We start from the raw sequence: 20134 nt of genomic DNA, 5'->3' as shown, positions 1-20134 counted from the left end.
TCTTATTCAAATCAATGCATGGTTGCTAGGCTAGTTTGTACCCTAGCAACCAGAGTGCTGAAATTGCAAACTGGAGAGCAGCTGAATAAAAAGCTAAATAAGTAAAAAAACACAGATAATAAAAAATGAAAAGCAATTGAAAATTGTTTCAGTATATCTCTCGTCACAGTTAACTCAAAGGTAAACAACCCCTTTAGGGTGAGCGGACCCGGGGCCCAGCAGGTATTCTGACGCCGCGTCACTCATTACCTAGGACAGTAGCAGCGGCAGCGCATGACGTGAAGGGAACGTTCCCGTGAGAGGAGGGAGAGCACAAGGAAGCGCTGGGGTGCGCGCATTGGCTCGTGATAGCGCGCTAGGAGGAAGGCCGTAGACATGAGCAGCTCGTCAGCCGTGACCGCCCCCAGCTCGGTAAGTAACCGTCTGACACTTGGGGCTATAAATAGATTCAGCTGGGGCAAGATAATCACTGTTACTATTCATACAAAGTGTTTCTTAATTGTCCTGGTGGTTGAGGGAAATTTGCAGGTAGCCCCGACATGAGCATGAGAGGCCTCCATAATGTGCTGTGCTGTTCGCAGCTACTGGGCGTGCGTGTGTGTATGTATCGCGTTGATGTGTCTCACTGAGCGTGGTTAGCGTGTGTGTTGTGTTTATGTAGGGAATATATATATGGGGAGCGCACGTTCTCTATGTGCCAGTAATCTGTCCAGCAAAACAAACGCGGCGCATCGCTATAGCTGCGGTAGGACACATGCGTGCCGGTGCTTCTTTTCGGCCTGCCACAAGCTCTAACCCACAAGTACTGGACTTGTCTCGGGCTCCCTGGGCCTGCAGCTTGCTCTACTAATCGTGTTTTAATTCCTTGTCCTACTGCCTTATACATCTTTATTATACTTAAATAGGCTCTAGGTTTTGCTTCAAAGGGGTGGTTCATCTTTAACTTAACCTTATAGAATAGTCTAAGCAACTCTTCCATCGGTCTTTATTTATTTTTTATAGTTTAAAATGATTTGCCATATTCTTTGGACTTTCAAGATTTCTAGTGGGGGGTCACTGACCCCATCTTAAAACAAATGCGCTGTTATGCTACGCAATGATTATTATTGCTACTTTTTATTACTCATCTAAATATTCTGTCAATCTCCTATTCATATTCCAGTCGCTTATTTAAATTGATACATGGTTGCTAAGGTATTTGGAACCCTGGCAACCAGATTGCTGAAAACGGAGAGCTACTGCATTAGAAGTTAAGTAACTCTTAAACCACAAAAAGTAAAAAAAAAAAATCAAAATAAATTGTAGATTGTCTCAGAATATCACTCTCTACCTTATACTAAACGTTTACTCAAAGGTGAACAACCCCTTTCAACTTTTCCAACCTGAATGTCTGCAACTGTTAACCTTAAAAAACTTTATAGTAAAGTGAAGTTCATTTGAATTTCAACCTCAATACATAATAGATGTTAATAATAATTAGGGGTGCACCGAATCCAGGATTCAGTTTGGGATTCGGCCTTTTTCAGCAGGATTCGGCCGAATCCTTCTTGCCGAACCGAATCCGAAACCTAATTTGCATATGCAAATTAGGTGTGGGGAGGGAAATAGCATGACTTTTTGTGAAAAAACAAGGAAGTAAAAAATGTTGGATTCCAAAATAGTGAGGGTGCATCCCTGATAATAATAATAATAATACCCCAATTTTACACCTTCCTGCAAATTACTTTTTATGTGACCAAAGAATTAATTTCCCTGATTTTACACTTACCTGAATTTAATGCTGTTTTTATGGTCCCCTGAAACACCTAAAATGTGGGTTCTACTCTATGAGGTAGACATAATTAGCAGTGGTGTTTATCTTAGTTAGTAGTTTTTGTTTAATTATGCGCATGTTTTTTTTCCCTCTTTATTTACTGCTAGGGGCTAATTATTTTAGCAGCCAGACAATAGTTTTGCATTCAAAGTGGGGGAGAGGTCATGTAAAGAAAATGCGCAATACCAAATAAAATAAAACTGAATCCTGAAAGTCAGTCTGTTTTGGTTGGTGGGGTCAGTGACCATGGCAACAAGACAGAATTTTCAGTTGCAAGCAGGAAAGAGCAAGTATAGGAAAGAAGCTCCATAGTTCTTCACCCCCTGCGTACATAGCGCAGTACACGTGCACATAAAGATTCAGGCACAGATGTCGCAGTGGATCACAGTACAGTAGTGTCCATTTTGGCGAATCAAATGCAATTGTAATCGCAGTGTCAAGAGAAATGCCTGTTTGTATCCAGAATGATGTAATTCTAGGAAAACCTGTGCCTTGTGAGCGAAAATCATGGCAATTGCGCTAGAAATTGCACTTTTCTCACTGTGCCTTTGATAAGTGAATGCACATTTGTGTGCACTGAAAGGCAGGGGATCAGCCTGTCCATGCAAACACTACCGATTTTTGTCATGAAAATACTTATCGTTTTCTTTCTGACATCCACTCTGTACTCACACAGGAGCAAGCATGGAACACATCAAAAGTGTAAGATTCCTTAAAGGGATACTGTAAAAATGTTTTTTTTTTCCAAAATATATCAGTTAATAGTGCTGCTCCAGCAGAATTCTGCACTGAAATCCATTTCTCAAAAGAGCAAACAGATTTTTATTTTTTTTTATATTAAGTTTGAAATTTGACATGGGGCTAGACATATTGTCAGTTTCCCAGCTGCCCCCTGTCATGTGACTTGTGCTCTGATAAACTTCAGTCACTCTTCACTGCTGTACAGCAGCCTAACAACAGTGGGAAGGTAACCAGATAGCAGCTCCCTGACACAAGATAACATCTGCCTGGTAGATCTAAAAACAGCACTCAATAGTAAAATCCAGGTCCCACTGTGACACATTCAGTTACATTGAGTAGGAGAAACAACAGCCTGCCAGAAAGCAGTTCCATCCTAGGTGCTCGCTCTTTCTGAAAGCACATGACCAGACAAAATGACCCGAGATGGTGCCTAAACACCACTATTACAACTAAAAAAAAAAAAAAAATACACTTGCTGGTATAGGAATGAAAGTGAATTATTTACAGTGTAAACGACATCATAAAAATCATGAAGGAATCCCTTTGAGGACAAGCAATGGTTATGCACTAGTCATTGCTTCCTTGGGCCGGAATTCCACCTCTTCATGTGGTATGCTTGTGACCTATGTGGTGGTGGCAGGGGGTTTTGGAAACACAAAATGAGCATTTCTGGGTAGTGATGCATCTGTCAGTTCAGATCTACCTTATTCTTAGCATTTTCTTTACATTTCTTTGGGTAGCAGCTACATGCAGCTAGGTCTGGCTTGACCCTGACATATTCTGCCTAAGCAAAGTTGCCTTCATGTGCCCTGTGCTACATTAACTTTTAAGTTGACAAAGCTGTGTCTGAAAGATAGGTTTTTTTTTTCAGCTGTGCTATTTGACACGCAAGATGTTTTTTTCTAATTTTAGGAGCTATGAACAAAGTTTTCATGCTCATACTCATATATACGCTTTTGTCCGACATGAACACATTAAATATGACTTGTGTTGAGCATGTGTTCTAGCACTTATTTTAATTTTACAAAAATCCATATTTTTATTTTCTCGTTTATATAGATATATCATTTACAGAGCACACTGCAGGTTGCTGGAGGTGCTTTTTTTCTTGATATAGTGAATAAAGTACCCCCTATTGTAAAATATAATGATATTCTAAGTTAACGAGGACTTTTATGACCATATAAAAGCACAAGACAGAAGTCCGAGTGTTTTTATACTGGTCATGGAACTCCGAGGTGACTTCTAATATCCTGATATTTTTCAACAAGGGGAACTTTATTTCTTATTATACACACGTTTCAGTGAGTCATGTGACAGAAATGACATCACATAAGCTCTGATTATAACCAATGACATCACTGATATAATGTACAGGACATTCATGGCTCTTGTGTATTATAAAGAAATAAAAAAAATAAAAAATCTGCTCAGTACTCCTGCCCCATTGATTTGAATCTGGTCAGTCTGTGTGCCCAGCCTAAGGGGCTGTCAATTCTCAAGGAAAGAACGTTAATTCATCAAAGACACTGCTGAAGACATTGTTACTTTTCTTTTATTACTCTCTGATGTATGATGTTCTTGTTTCTGTTATAAAATAGTGGTTGGCAACACCCACTGTATTTAGTATTGTGGTGCAGCGAGTTCTCTTTTGCATGCCATTGTTTGCTCAGTCTATATATACAATCATGGAACTCACAGCAGACCATTAACTTGATATAAAGATTATCAGAAAGGTTGTACATAAGATTGCCAATAAAGGTTGCTGTTCTGATTATTTTCATATCAAGTAAAGTGTGTGTGGGGCGAGTTACATGATTTTGTGTTCATTTTCTGCTTTCAATAGCGGAATTATTATTATCTTTATTTATATACACTGTAGTGCCAACATAATCGGCAGCATTTACAGAGATTACATCATTCCCTCCAGTCCCTGCCTCAATCTAAGGTCCCTATGGCACACTAGGGACAGTTTCATCAGGAGCCAATTAAGCTGCATGTATGTTTTTGGAGTGTGGGAGGAAACAGGAGTACCTGGAGGAAACCTAGGCAAGTACAAGGAGAACATATACACTCCTTGCAGTTGGTGCCCTGGCTGGAATGGAACTCAGGACTCCACGTGCTGCCATTGTGATAGTGTTGGGTGGGAAAAGGGGCATGGGCATAGGTTAGGACTCACACAAAAAAAATCCTTTAGCAATTGTGATTATTGCAGCTTCAGCTTTAAAGAAAACTCTTTACAGTTGTCAGCACTTACTGTGGGTGGTAGATGTCAAAAATACTGGGCAGAAAAAATGCTGCTCTTGTCTTAAATCTATTGGGACATTTAACATCTGTTGAAAATCATTTGGCACAAGTGCAGTATTTAAGTGAAATTACAATGCACCCATCATCCTTCCATGGTTATAAGTACAAGACTCCAAACAGGTGCATGTTCTCCATGCATTTGAAGATAATACTTGTTGAAATACATATTTGGTGCACAGAAAACTATTAGGCTTATGCCGATGTATGTAGCCTTGAGCTTTACAGCACTACAGGAAAGGGGATGCCCCTCTTTTAAGACTGACTTACATGGGAAAGCATGGAAATTTTCAGGCAGGAAATTTGTTTTTTGTTGCATATTTATTTTGTCTGTTACTTTTACTTTTTTGGATTTGTTTTCTTCTTCCTAAAGATTACCTTTTTGGGTAACTATTTTAATTTCTAAACAGCTTGCATGTTCATGTTCTCCTCTCCCAGTGCAATGTGGCCACCATCAGGTAGCACGTAGGTTGGAACAATGTGGAAGAGCTTTTCACATGGCTAAATATGGGGGGGGGTCTAAAAAGCTGAAACAAATCCAACTTTTTATAATTCTGTTGTTAAAATGTTTGTGGAAGTATGGAAATTTTAACTTTTTCACTTAAGCAACCAAAGTCCACAGTACAGAAGTGAGTGCATTTTCCTGTTTACAGTTCAGTCAATGAGATTAATTTTTTAGAACTGAAGACTGAAAGGATAGTAATTATCCTTGAAATATTGCAAGTATGCAGCGGAAGAGGTTGAGGCACAACTTTGTCACGGTCTTTTCAAACAGATATAGTTAGGCTAGTAAGAAAAACTACTGTGGAAGATACTGCAGATACATGTATGAAACCTTAAGTGGACTTGGTTTGTTTCTTGACAGTGGCCAGAAGGTCATTATAATAATAATAATAATTATACTTTAAAATGTAATTTGCGCCAGTTGCACTTTAAGAGACAGATGCTTTTTAAGAAGAAGTTTAGCAATATAATTAAGAAGGTAATGTACTTACTTAAGAAGGTAATGTACTTACCCCATGAATAAATACTTTTGCCCCATGAATAAAAATTTAAGAAGGCAGACTTTTGAATGATCGTATTAAAGAGTCAAGGACCTGTTCTTTTGTGGCTCGAGCCATAGAGGTTTTCAAGGCAAGGCTCTTGTCCATCAGTTAGGCAACCACGCGGAGAAAGTATCATTCTGAACCTCTTCTGTCAAAGTAGTCGGAGTTATAGCAACCCAGCAAAATGGCTTACTTACTAATGCTTATTTCCAGCTCTAAGCCATTGCAAATTGTCAAATTGGTGTGATTTTCATAGGTACGTTTTAATCCCCATATGTAATAAAAAAGCTATTTATTTGCCCACAGTTTGCTCATCTTCATTAACCCACAGCAACCAATAAGATATTTGCTTTTAAACAGATGATCCATGCTGATTGGTTGCTATTGGTTACAGCACCTGGGTTAGTATTTTTTTATTGTCTCATAGAGAGCAGGTTTTGCTACCCTGTCCCTGCAGTAGTAACAAATAAGCAGTACATTCAGGTGTAGTGTTTTTGCTAGTTACTAATAGTGTAGTTTTTAAGTAACCAGTATTGTAGTGCTGAGTTGGCATCCATAATGCATTGTAAGGTTAATCTAGCATACATTTGGAAATCATCCTTTTTATACTGGACAATCATAATTCAAACTTATTTGATTACCTATTTTACTTGAGGATACTTGCAACATAGTTGCTGCACATTAAAAATGCAGATTTAAAATGCATAACGTAACCTTGGTTGCTATGGGGCCACCAACCTAGCAACATTTGCAGACAAATGTGCGCACTAAGATGTGCACTATGTACAGTGAGCTTGTAACGGCATGTGCGTCATATCGCCAAGCATTGCCTTAACTTCTGTTATGTTTAGTAAACCTTGGTCACGGGCTCTCGTAGATGCTACATTTGCCTATTGTTCTGATTAACACTACTAATGAATATTAAGCAGACCTGTTCGATAACTATTATATGTTATTATTATTGAGGTGGTTTACCCATGAGACATTAGTGATAATTTACGAGGTAGGTCAATTACATGTGATGGTTATTTTGGCAAACTAAGCCAAATACCTTTTGTCACAAGATTGCTACATATTACTTTAATTATTTTGCTTCTGTACTATCAATAGCTTGTCAGTAATGATAGCCTTTGTAGCGGTTCTTGGACATTATTTTTTCCACACAGTGTTAATTTTAGTTGTTTTTGTACTTTTAGGTGTTTTTTTTTATGTTGGGTTCGCTTGTCCCTTTTTTGTGAAGTGCTATGAAGTCACCTATGTTCTTTTCCCGCCACTAAGTGTTTATTAGGCTTAGTGTTTGTTCAATCACCTTGAAAAAGGCTAGATTGGTAGCCCGAAACATCAGTCACCTATTAATAAAACACTTAAACCTTGGTCTAAGACCTGAGCGTGCAGAGCTCTTTCCTGCTTCCAATTCTGTTGTGGCACTGCACCAGGCTACTAACGTGAGTGCCTGCATTTCCCTGTTGATCTGTGTGTGTGTGTGTGTGTATATATATATATATATATATATATATATCTTGGTTGAAGTAGCCACACTCACAGGACTTATAGCATAAAAAGAATTTTATTCGAGAAGTAAACTGACGTTTCGGCTGGAACACCAGCCTTTTTCAAAGTGAACCGGCAGCCCAAAACATCAGATTAAATACAAACAGTGGACCGCCACTCTTTGTATTTAATCTGATGTTTTTTGCTTCCAGCTCAATTTGAAAAAGGCTGGTGTTCCAGCCGAAACGTCCGTTTCCTTCTTGAATAAAATTCTTTTGACGCTATAAGTCCTGTGAGTGTGGCTACTTCAACCAAGATACATTCATCATCATATAGACAATTACAAGAGTCCTCAGCACTCAACCCATTATCAATATATTTAAGACAGAGACATTTTGTGCATACTGCTACTGAAAAATGCCTTACCCTTTAAACAAAACAGGGATTGTTTGTCCATATATTGCAATATATTTAAGCTGGCCAACTACGTCAAAGTCATCCCATATCTGGCCAGTCCTATGCTCAATTTTCATCTGATTCATTAAGAATTCTATAGTTTCATTATACATTTTATAAAAGGGACGAATACATTTTACCTGCAACTTACTAGCTGCTTTCAAAGTAAAACTCCCAAACTTGGCTGCCATTTTATTAGACACCAGTGGGATCACCTGACTATAGTTGGAGAGGGTGGGAGCTACAACATGGAGCTGGTCACTGCTCCTGTAGAACTATAACAAACAAGGGAAAGTTGTGCTCACCACTAGTTTTTAAAACATTAGGCGGGGGTGCAGCGAGGCTGTGACCACAAAATACATATAGACAATTACAAGAGTCCTCAGCACTCAGCCCATTATCAATATATTTAAGACAGAGACATTTTGTGCATACTGCTACTGAAAATGCCTTACCCTTTAAACAAAACAGGGATTGTTAGTCCATATATTGCAATACATTTAAGATGGCCAACTACGTCAAAGTCATCCCATATCTGGCCAGTCCTATGCTCCAACTATAGTCAGGTGATCCCACTGGTGTCTAATAAAAGGGCAGCCAAGTTTGGGAGTTTTACTTTGAAAGCAGCTAGTAAGTTGCAGGTAAAATGTATTCGTCCCTTTTATAAAATGTATAATGAAACTATAGAATTCTTAATGAATCAGATGAAAATTAAGCATAGGACTGGCCAGATATGGGATGACTTTGACGTAGTTGGCCAGCTTAAATATATTGCAATATATGGAGCTTTCTGAATCACGGTTTCTGTATAATGGATCCCATACCTGTACCAGGAAATAAATGAGCAATATCTCCGGTAGAAAAAAAAAATTGAAAATGACACACAGTAGGTGGTCACCTACTATTGTTTTAGGAGTGAGGCAACTCAACTTTCCAAAAACATTTTTTTAGTAAAACTGCATAGTTTTTAATCAAAGTATATTGGAAAAGGCTTATTTTTCCATAAAGAAAATACAAATAATTTTTTATCATAGTGTATGTCCTCTTTAAACTGGTGTACCTCTAATTTATGAAAATTACTTTGATTTACAACTATCATGAGATAATATGCATTCCTTAAGTTTCTTTTTGTAATGGAGAACTAATTGTCATCATTTTGCTTTTCAGGACTGAAAGATACTCGGAGGTCTTCATGGATATAGTTGACACATTCAACCATTTAATTCCTACTGAACACTTAGACGATGCCCTTTTTCTAGGATCGAACCTAGAAAGTGAAGGTGGCGAGGAATTTTCCAATAGTCAGCATGTCGTAGAAGATTCTCTGAAGAATATGCTGAGTGACAAGGATCCAATGTTGGGATCTGCAAGTACCCAATTCTGCTTACCAGTTTTGGATAGCACCGATCCAAATTTGCAGATATCCTCTTCATCAGGTAAATAATAGTAATATGTTGTATTTAAGTTTGTTCAGCCTGTCACAGGTAACAGTTTTAACAAACAAGTAAATAAGTGTTAGTCTGAAAAACTGACTGTTGGTCATTCTGTTCTAATGCAAATTCTTCATTCAGTTGGTATCCGGGATGGAGCTGCATCCTGGTTCTCTTCCTACCTTTCTGACCGCTCCTTCTCTGTTACTTTTGCTAACAAATTCTCTCCCCCATTCATCTTAGTGGGGGGGTTCTGTACTTGGTCATCTGCTTTTCTCCTTGTACACTCTCTCTTTAGGAGAATATATATCTTCATTTGGCCTTACATATCACCTGTATGCCCATGACATTCAGATATATTTAAACACCCCTGCACTAACCACTGACATTCAGACCCAGATAGCGAACTGCCTACTAGCTATCTCCTCCTGGATGAACCATGGTCTTCCCATCCAAACCTAGCCCATCTCTTCCTTTCACCATTACTATTGATGGCATGACGAGTACCCCTGTCAATTCAGCATGCTGCTTGGGGTCATCTTCTCTAATCATATTAACACTTTCGCCAAAACCTGTTGTTTCTTCCTCCGCAATATAACCAAGATATGCCCCTTTCTTACTCCAACAACAGGCAAAACACAAATTCATGTCCTATCCTGTTTAGACTATTGCAATCTTCTACTAACCAGTCTTCCTAACTGCCACCTCTCTCATCTCCCCATAAACTCCGCTACCAGGATCCTCCTGCTCTCTCCTGAGAGGGAACCTGTCCAACCCCAACTAAAATCCTTATCATGGGTGCCTGTTATCCAAAGGAAAGCATGCAAAATCCTTCTGCTAACATTCAAAGCCCTTCACTCCTCTGCTCCTCACTGCATTTCTTCACTTGTCTTACTGTATATTCCTGGCCGTCTTCTCCGCACCTCTCAGAGCGACTTTCTTTTCACACCATCCACATCCACTGCCACCTTTTTGTCTCAAACCTTTCTATCTTGCTGCTCCTTACCTCTGGAATTCCATCCCTGAATTCTTTTGTAAGGAGTGCTCTCTCAATCTCTGCAAGAAAAAAAAAAGTCTACTTTTTGGAGCATTTGTCTAGTCCTGGTACCTATTGGACAATGCCTTTACCTTGTGCACTTTCCCCCTCCAATTTGTGCCTGTATGTTAGCCACCCACATACTTAAGACTGTAAGCTCTACTGGGCAGGGGCCTCCTTCCTAGTGTGGCTCTTACCACACAGCACTTAAGCTCTGTCTCCTTATATGAGCTTGCATGCTCCTTTGCTGATACTGATTTGTTTAATAAAGCTGCACTCTTGGTGGTATTTTTTTGAAGAATGTTATTGGTTACATACAAGCTAAAAAACAAAATTAAATCTGGGCTAAAGATTCTTTCTTTTCAGATTTAAAGTGCCTTTAATCCATGGCATCTTTCAGTGTCTCTTTGCCATGTCTTCTAAAAGTATTGCTGTTGAATATTTTTTCTAAGGTGTTGGCCTTGATGAAATAATGGATGTTGGTGTTGTTAAAGTAAATGTTAATGATCCCAATGATGAAGAGGAGCTGATATTGCCAAACAAAGATATTAATAGATTAAATGAACCTCCAATGACGTCACCAAGAAAATCACCACGTTTGATAGCTCAGGGTAAGTGTTAATATAGTTTTTACAATTTTGCTGTGAACACCCATGTTTGGTTAAAAAGGATGATTAACAAATTTTCTAGTGTTCTGATAATCAAAACGTCTGAAAATATCCCATTTTATTTGCCTGGCCTATTATCTTACATTACCCTGATGTTGAAGTGTTCAGGGGCCTTGATTTTCCTTCCTGCCTTCTCTCCTGGAACTGTCTTCTCTCCAACTCTCTATCAATTAGTAATCCAAAGTAGGATTGTTGCCATTTATAGATATATTATTTGGAATCGCTTACAAGAACAAGCTTATATTTCGGAGCACGTAGACACCTTGAATAACTGTCACTTAGTAAAGTCCAACAATAACCAGTAAGGAAGGCTGTCCCTTTATCTATTTCTACTATAGCAGGCAACTTCCTATGACTAATGTACTGAACTGAAAGGGGTGGTTCACCTTTAAGGTAACTTTTAGTATGTTATAGAATGTTCAGTTTTCATTATTTATATGTTATACTTTTTAAGCTATTTGTCTTTTTCTTCTCACCCTTTCCAGCTTTCAAATGGCGGTCACGGACCCCATATAAAAAACAAATGCTCTGTAAGGCTACACATTGATTGTTATTGCTACTTTTTATTACTCCTATTTCTATTCAGGCCCTCTCCTATTCATATTTGTTTTTATTCAAATCAATGAATGGTTACTAGGGTAACTTGGACCCTAACAACCACATTGCAAACTGGAGAGCTGCTAAATACAAAGCTAAATTACTCAAAAACCACAAATAATAAAAAATGAAAACCAATAGCAAATTGTCTTAGAATATCACTCACTCTAAGTCATACTAACAGTAAATTCAAAGGTGAACAACCCCTTTAAGACTCAACTCCTATGTTTTATATAAGATTACATTAACCACTATATCTAACATAGAGTAATACATATAATACAGAATACTATGGCTAGACATATAATGTTCTTGTATAAATCCATGAAAAGGTTTATTCCAAAAGGATACCAAAATCATCAGTCCTCCCCAAATGCTGTCTATCACTCCACATTCACACAGTTATATTTAAACCTTTAACTTTGGCTGTTGATAGCGTATATACTGTAAGACCCCTCTTACACAATCCTTACCTTCTATTTTGAAACAAAGCCGTTTTTAATAAAAAGATAATATCTAGACAGCTCTTGCTAACTGGCATTGCTTGATCCTTATTTAGTATTCACCTACAATATATGGCCAAAGATATCCAGACACTCAGTCTCAAATATCCTCTGTTGGAACAGTCAATGCTGAGTTCCAAACTATCTACAGAAGTAATATCCGCACAAGATCATTTTGTAGGGTTATAGTATTGGGTTTTAATTGTGTGATTAAAGCCAAGCCTATCATTATGTTTAATGCCAAGTGTCAACTGAGGTATATGCCATTGGACAGACATGCAGTGGAAACCTGTCTTCTGCAGTGAAAACTGCATTTCAGAATTTGTAAGTCTTAAAAGAAAAATCTGGATTTAGCAGATACCAGCAGGACATTAATTCCACAATCACACCAAGCAGGCAGTGGCCATTTTGTGAACACTGTTATTATGGCAAGTGGTGCATCTTCCCAAAATCTTTATGTGCCAGAATGGGGGACCTGATGCCCATGCCCATGCTACACAATTATAGACGCTGAGGACAAAGGGGGAATGTGAGAGTGCAGTGACATCCAAGAAAGAAAATTGCCAATACCTGTGCTTGCTTTCAAAGGGGTGCTCGCACATTTATTCAAGGTGCTTCCAGACACTTTACAATTGATCAAACGTTTCGGGACCGCATGGCCCTTCCTCACTGAGGAAGGGCCATGCGGTCCCGAAACGTTTGATCAATTGTAAAGTGTCTGGAAGCACCTTGAATAAATGTGCGAGCACCCCTTTGAAAGCAAGCACAGGTATTGGCAATTTTCTTTCTTGGATTTACTACTGGCGAGTGGCTAGGCCAGGGCCATATATACCTGTATCCCCTGCATCGTTGTTTCATGAAAAGAGTGCAGGGACATCTCATAAGTAAAGAATGGAATGTTAAAGTAATTAGCTGCCCCACTTCTATGCCTAAGATTTTTAAATAACCTGATAACAGGTATAGGTGCTTTATTACAAAAAGAATAGGAGTGTCATGTTAAATTTGAAAAGTTCTTTTAAAAAAACATAAAAAAGAAATCCTTTGGTCAGTGTAGAGTGATTGTCACTATCAGTAGACATGGTAGTAGCACAACAGCCTTCTCCATGGTTTGAGAGCCCCTGCTGCAACTCATTTTGCCCATGTGTCATGTTTTCGGCTTAGTATTTAGCATCCAGCTACGCCAGGATTTGCTTTCTTGGCACAAGAACTTCCTAGTGACATAATTAAACTGTGGGATTGCACATTTTCAAAAGTTGCAGGTATGAAACTGAAAGAGATTTTGTCATATAAGTAGATGTTTAAAATACATAATGGCAGCCAGCTGCAATCCTGATAAGTAGTGTTGCATTTTAAACTTGCTCCTGGCACACCTTTCTTTCTGGGAATTTTGTATCTGCATTTAGATGTATGCCTCATAAGGGCTATGATATGTGTAGATGTCACAAAAAAAGCACACATAATTAAACTTGCCATATGGTGGTTGCCTCCTCCTGGGAAGAGCTGTTAATTATGAATGCAGTATAACATCTATGGGACAGTTTGTTAACTAAATTAGAAGGCACAGTATAATCACTTGTGGGTGCTAAATGTTAGGCACCCCCCAGCAATTCTAATCACTTACCTGAGACCCTGCTCCGGTGCTGCTGTTGGCTGAAATCTTCTGAAAGAGCACTGCTGTGTAATCTTATTCCACTTCTTCGATCTTCTATGTGGCTTCGGGTTGGATGTGCATGCAGAGTGAAAGGGTTTTTCTCTGCTGTGCATTTGACCATAAAGAAGATCCAGGAAGTAGAAGATGATGGCTTGGCACTCCTACAGCAGTACATGGGCCAGTGCAATTTTCAGTGAGGGCCCAAGGTAAGCGATTATAATCAATGTGGGATGCCTTACACTTTTGCACCCCCAGTAATTACACCTTTTCTTTTTTAAAATTATATTATTGGCTTCTGTTAAGCTACAAAATAGAATTGCCTATTTAAGGCAAAACTTCTTAAGTATTGTAATTTTCTATTATTTCTCTCTTCACATTTCTTAGATTGTGTAAGAAATCTGAGACAGAGACCTACAGAGAAGCAATCAAGTCCTTCAAAAGTAACAAGTCTAAAATCTAAGTCGTCTAGAAAAGAGAAGCATGATGATGTCTTGCCCCCAGAGCATGAAGTGAAAAGAAGTAAAAGAAGCAGCAGTCAGTCAGAACAAATTCTTGCATCATCTTCAAGTTCAAGAAAGTCAACAAGAGCAGAACATGAAGAATTTAATGATGAAACCATAACAGCTGAGCAGAAGGATGAACACCAAACTGACAAGACTTCTCATGAAGCAAGTGATCATTTATCACTCGAGTTAAAAGATAACTCTGAAACAGCAAATTTCTTTAGTTTATCAAAAGAAAAGCCTGTTAAAGAACAAGGTATAATTAGTGAACCTGTGCAAACCCACTCACAAACCACTGGTCATCCAGCTGAATTGTTAACACAAACGGCAGAGGAGCGTGTTTTTGAAGGAGAAATTTTTAATGCAGATAAAAAAACAGATGTCATTTATGATAATGTTCACAAAGAGCTAGCTCTCTTGTCTGGGGTTGTTAAATGTGAGTTGGATGTTAAAAAGATTGCACACTCAACTGTAAGTGGTTCATTAGAAAATCCAATTGATCTGAAAGTCACAATGGACAGAGGTAAATGTTTGAATTCATCTGGCCATCCTGTTAATGAACCCATGTCAGATATGGACATTAATATTGCTGAAAGCAGTGTATCAGCATACAGTGAACATGGGAAAGAAGAAGAAAAGCTTCTGGCATCAGACCAAAAAATGTTACAGGAGAAACAAGCCTGCAGTAAACAAAGCAATGTCAAAAAAGGTACCAGGAAGCAAAAATCTAGTTCAGGTAAAGCTAATCCTCATTTACAGCCAACATCAAGAACTCCTAAAAAAATATCTGCTGTAAAAGATACCAGCATGAATCTGAAGAGTCAGAAGGGTAAAGTTAGCTGCCTTAAAAAAGACATCACTTTTACAGGGCATGTAAACAATCCAGAAAGACAGAATGTTGTCAAAGTAAAGAAAAAGATGTCAGAAAATACAAAGGATGTTGTAGGTTCTTCAAATGAAAAGATGGCAAAAAAGAATGTGTGTTCGGCAGAAACTGCTAATTTAGATAATTCCATTAAACAACATATGGATGAATTAAGTGATAATCAACGTGGTTTCAAAGATACTACACATCCTTCACCAGCTCATGTTCGATCTCGCACAAAGAGTTTGTCTCAGTCTACTGAAAAAACATCTAAACCACTTCCATCAACAATGCCCAAAGCCAATTTTCAAGGAAAAGATGTAGGGGAACAGAAAGAGGCACTGGATACTTTAGAAGAAAAATCTAAACTGAAAAAGTTAGTTCCACCTCGGCAAAGAAGAAGTAGTAAAAGCATTTCTCTTGATGAACCACAACTGTTTGTTCCAGATAACATTCCAGCTATAAAAAAAGAGGGAACAGAAGTAACCTCTGCAAGTGATAAGATTGTAGGAAGCTCCATCCGATATTGTTGCTCATGTCGAAAACTTCATGGCAATAAGTAGGTTTTTTGCTATTAAATATTTAATACATACATTTAGAATTTTGTTTTCTAGAACAAATATTGTAGTAATAGTACAGCACATTTATATGTTACACTAGTAACCTTTTATCCTGAAATGTTTGGATTTGAGCATTGCCAGTCCCAAGTTTACTGTTTCAGTTAACTCTTCTTTATTACTGTATATTTTTGCTGTTCTCAACAGGGGCGCTGCTGCCATGAGGCGAGTTGAGAAATTTGCCTGCACGTTACCAGTAAAAACTGCTCCTGGTAACTTTGAAAAGGCAGCCCCCCCCATGACCTAATGTGATCGAAGGGGGCTGCATCGCAGGAGCCAACTCAGGCAGCAAGGGGAAACACACCAGTTAATAGCGTCCCTCCTGCAGAATCCTTTTCTGAAATCTGTTTGTCAAAAGACCAAACATGATTTTTTTTATATTTCATTTTGATATTTTTACGCTAATGAGCGTTATGGTTTTAGAAAACCACACGTGTCTTGTTGAGTAAAACAATGTTCTTGTGAGATGCTTCTTTCAAAGATTTTTGTTACGTTCACATAAGCAAGCCTTTATTCATTTGGCATGGTCTTTGATTTCTGAATGCTACTCTTTCACAACTAACATTTAAATGGTCTCCATCCTTATTTATAAGGACTTTGGGGTTAAATGGTCTCCATCCTTATTTATAAGGCGGTTATTTATCAAAGGTAGAATTTTAGAGCTAAATGAGCTTTTTTTAAACCTTGAATGAACTCGCAACTCAAATGGTTTCTAATTTAAGAAAAAAATCCAATGGAAAAAACTTGAATTCTGTGAGTTTGGGGTTAACACATGAAAACTCGAATTGATTGAGTTTTCACCATAAAAAAATCTTGAATTGATTGAGTTTTCCAGCGAAACCCACCGAAAATTACTCAAACATCATGAAGGCTATTAACATCTTCAAATGGATCAAGGGACTTCTGCCATTTACTTCTACATGACCTCGACATGTTTTAGATGGTGTATTTTTGAAGTAGAGCTATATCCACGGTCGGGTATAAGAAATCTTGAAAAATTTGTTTGTTTTTTTTAACCCGAAAATCAATTTTTGACCAAAAAATAACCTCAAAAGCTTGCATATTTTGTGGAAAACACAACTCAACCTTTGATAAATAACCTTAATGTAGTGCAATGCAGTGGATCATTTAAAGACACCTATGAGCAAAAGGCTTTTTGGTTTATTTTCTAAATAATTTTTTTAATGCACTAAATCCACAGCACAAAATTAAGTTGCATTCCCAGATGTTTTTGCAGGATTCGGCTCCTTCTATTTGTGTTTCCCCAACACCAACTTTTTGTTCACAGATAATACAAATTTTATTTATTTTTTATTTTTTTCAAACTTCCATATCCAAAGTATTTAAATTTGTTATCTGGCCAAATCTTATATGAAGGATTACGTATTCAACCAAATTATGAATTGGCTGCTTTTTAGTTTCATATAGTAGTTATATTTTTTCAATCGTAAGTTGAAATTGTTAAAACAATTGATTGTTTAGATATATAAAATTCTTTAGCTTTGTTCACATTACAAGGATTTATTATCCATTATTAGAAAAAACAAAAAGCTGTTATAATGGAAATGTTGTAATGTACTTATAGGCCAGAAAAAATATGCATTAAATATAGTGACCACTGTCTTTTGTTTGCTACCCAAGAAAAATAAATTTTTTGTTTGTATGCTACCATTTTACCAGGTTTATGGTAGGTTGTGGAAGATGTGATGATTGGTTTCATGGAGAATGTGTTGGTTTGAGCCTTTCCCAAGCCCAGCATATGGAAACCGAGGATAAAGAATATATATGCGTAAAGTGTTGTGCTGAAGATGAAGCAAAGGAAGCTGATGACTCAAGTGTTTCTGAGAATCGCCAGAAAATTGAAGTGCAACAAGAGAGTAAAATAGAATCAGAAAAATCAACGATAAAGTCATTGCCTATAAGCAGCCCAAGAATGTCGCATGACAACTCAAAGCCAAGAGAAGATTCAAAGCACAAGGTTAAAGCGTTAAGAAAGGTATTCCATTGGTCTATATTACTATTTCATACTGTTTATTTAATCCTTGTAGGCTATATTTAAAAGGCTATCTTAAAAAGATGAGTTCATTGGTTCCTTTAAATTGTGCAGTCTTGGAAAGCAAGCAAAACGTCTCAACCCACCTCTACATGGGGCACTAAAATATAACAAAAATATAGTTATTGAGACATCTTGTGCATACAGCTACTAAAAAATGCCTTACCCTTACCCTGTTTGTCCATATATTGCAATATATTTAAACTGGCCAACTACGTCAAAGTCATCCCATATCTGGCCACACAATCCTATTTGATATACTTATGTGAGCAGATTTAATATATGGTGAGGCCAAATTACAGAAAGACCCCTTATCCAAAAACAAAAAACGGGTGCTAGGTATTCTTGATAATAGATGAATAAATAAAAGTTACACTGGAAAACTGCATCTTAAAGAACTGGCACATCTGACTATACAGAGTCTTGAAAGAGACCCACCACAAAGTTATGCCAGTGCTTCATCAAAGTTCCGCTGAGACGGGATGATATGAATGAGAAAAGCAGAATGATGTTACAATTGGAATATCCGAGTATTCATTTACATGTATTACACCCATAAAGACCTTCTATCACTAGTGCAGAAAAAAAAATTAGAAGCTGCAACAAAATGCAATTAATCTGTGGTTGCAGAACAGGTATTTGATAAAGAAACCAGTTCTTCAGTTGTTTAGTATTTGTCGACTCCAAGCCATTTTCAGTAGGATTCAAGCGAATCTGGCACACAACACACGCGCATTGTTTTTTTTAAATCTTAACACTGATTTCTTTATGATTAAATACAGTAGTGCAAAGGAAGCCTATTTCAAATAGACCATGAATTTTTAAGCTCTGCAAAAGCAAGGCAGTTTTAAATAACACTTGCAAATGGTCCCCCATGTCCTGCTTTTAGCTGGAAAAATATGAATGAAAATGTTTTGCATTATAGGAACTATCATGCTTTTGTATTTCGCTCCATTTCTAGTACAGGTATGGGATCCGTTGTCCGGAAACCCGGCATTCAGAAATCTCCAAATTACAGAAAGGACATTTCCTTTAGACTCCATTATAATCAAATAATTAAAAATTTTAAAATGATTTCCTTTTCCTCTGTAGTAATGAAATTATACCTTGTATTTGACTAAGATATAATTCATCCTAACTAGATTGTTCTGGTCCCCCCCACCCACCATTTCATGTGCCATTTTGCATCGATTCACACTCTACCTTTGTAACATTATCTCTTTGTTTCCTCTTCTCAGACTATGGCATCAGGATCACTTGGTTATAATATTACTAATATTTGATAATGTATAATAAACTATAAGAGGAAAAGGTGCTAAACATCATCTTAGAATTTAAATGATATAACAAAACTATTCAAATAAAGGAGCCAAAGACTCTAAACATTGTATCCTGTATACCAAAACCACTGCACTAAACCCTAGACTTATTATATTTTTACTTTTATTGTTTATTTTCATTGAGATTGTTTATTCAGTTATACATAACTAAATTTTTTGGTTGACAGAAAGGAGAAGAACGAAGGGTGTCTATGAGTTTTAGCTACCTGAAATAACTTTGGTATATATTTTATCCTATGAGCTTACGACCTGTGTACACTTCATCAGAGCAAGAGGGAAATCTGCCTGTCACTCTTCACATGGGCAGATTTTGGCAAGAAAATTATCACTTGATAGCAGGCGGAGAAAACGTGAACGCCATAAGGGACAAAAGGGTTAATTTATTGCAAACTATTTTTCTTGGTAGGATTCAGGTGATGGCAAACAAGTGGTTGATAGCAAAGATGGCGATGTTAAAAAACATGCTGTTTCACAGCGGAAAGCAGGTGTTCCAGAAACACATCGTATTTCTGAGGAGAAACGTGAAAGGCCTTCAAAAGAGACCTCAAATTCTCCATGTCATGATGAAAAAACTACAAAATTAGGTAATACTTATTGTCATCTATTAAAGTATGTTCCTCCATTTTACACAGCTAATAGACAGCCTAGTACATATACTTCTAATTCAGTGTTCTCCCCAGAGAAAGAAAAAACCTTAGGTGGGAAAAAATTGTTCTGGAGATGGGAGAATTTAAAAAAAAAAAAAGGGCCTCCCCATCCTGCCCACACTACTTTTTTTTTCTTTTTTTAACAAACGGATAGGACTGCACTTTAGCAAACCCATAGCACAGTCCTTTTAGCTTCAGCAGGAACATTTTCAACTCGGTGCACTTGTGGGGGAGGAGCAAGGGCAGATAGGAGCTGGATGGCAGGAGAAAATAGCTGGGTGATGTTCCCGGCCAAAACAGTAGACTGAACACTGCTTCTAATTACATTTGTAAATTGTTGATAGTATAAGAAGCAAATTAAAACATGCAAGTG

At 37.6% G+C, this 20134-nt stretch overlaps 1 protein-coding gene across 1 annotated transcript in view; it reads left to right on the top strand.

Annotated features, from left to right (window-relative positions):
• The first annotated feature begins 253 nt into the window (after nt 1–253).
• The window catches only part of phf3.L (PHD finger protein 3 L homeolog), a 38469-nt gene continuing 18588 nt past the window's right edge, over nt 254–20134 (top strand). The window contains exons 1-6 of the mRNA XM_018263506.2: nt 254–411; nt 9019–9287; nt 10770–10928; nt 14121–15663; nt 17402–17717; nt 19521–19698. Coding sequence (XP_018118995.1) covers nt 9044–9287; nt 10770–10928; nt 14121–15663; nt 17402–17717; nt 19521–19698 — 2440 coding nt within the window. The 5' untranslated portion in view covers nt 254–411; nt 9019–9043. The remainder of the gene's footprint in view (nt 412–9018; nt 9288–10769; nt 10929–14120; nt 15664–17401; nt 17718–19520; nt 19699–20134) is intronic.

This window comes from Xenopus laevis, chromosome 5L (genome assembly GCF_017654675.1).
Source record: "Xenopus laevis strain J_2021 chromosome 5L, Xenopus_laevis_v10.1, whole genome shotgun sequence".
In the NCBI taxonomy this organism is placed as follows: domain Eukaryota; kingdom Metazoa; phylum Chordata; class Amphibia; order Anura; family Pipidae; genus Xenopus; species Xenopus laevis.
This window is presented reverse-complemented; position numbering and strand designations above follow the sequence as displayed.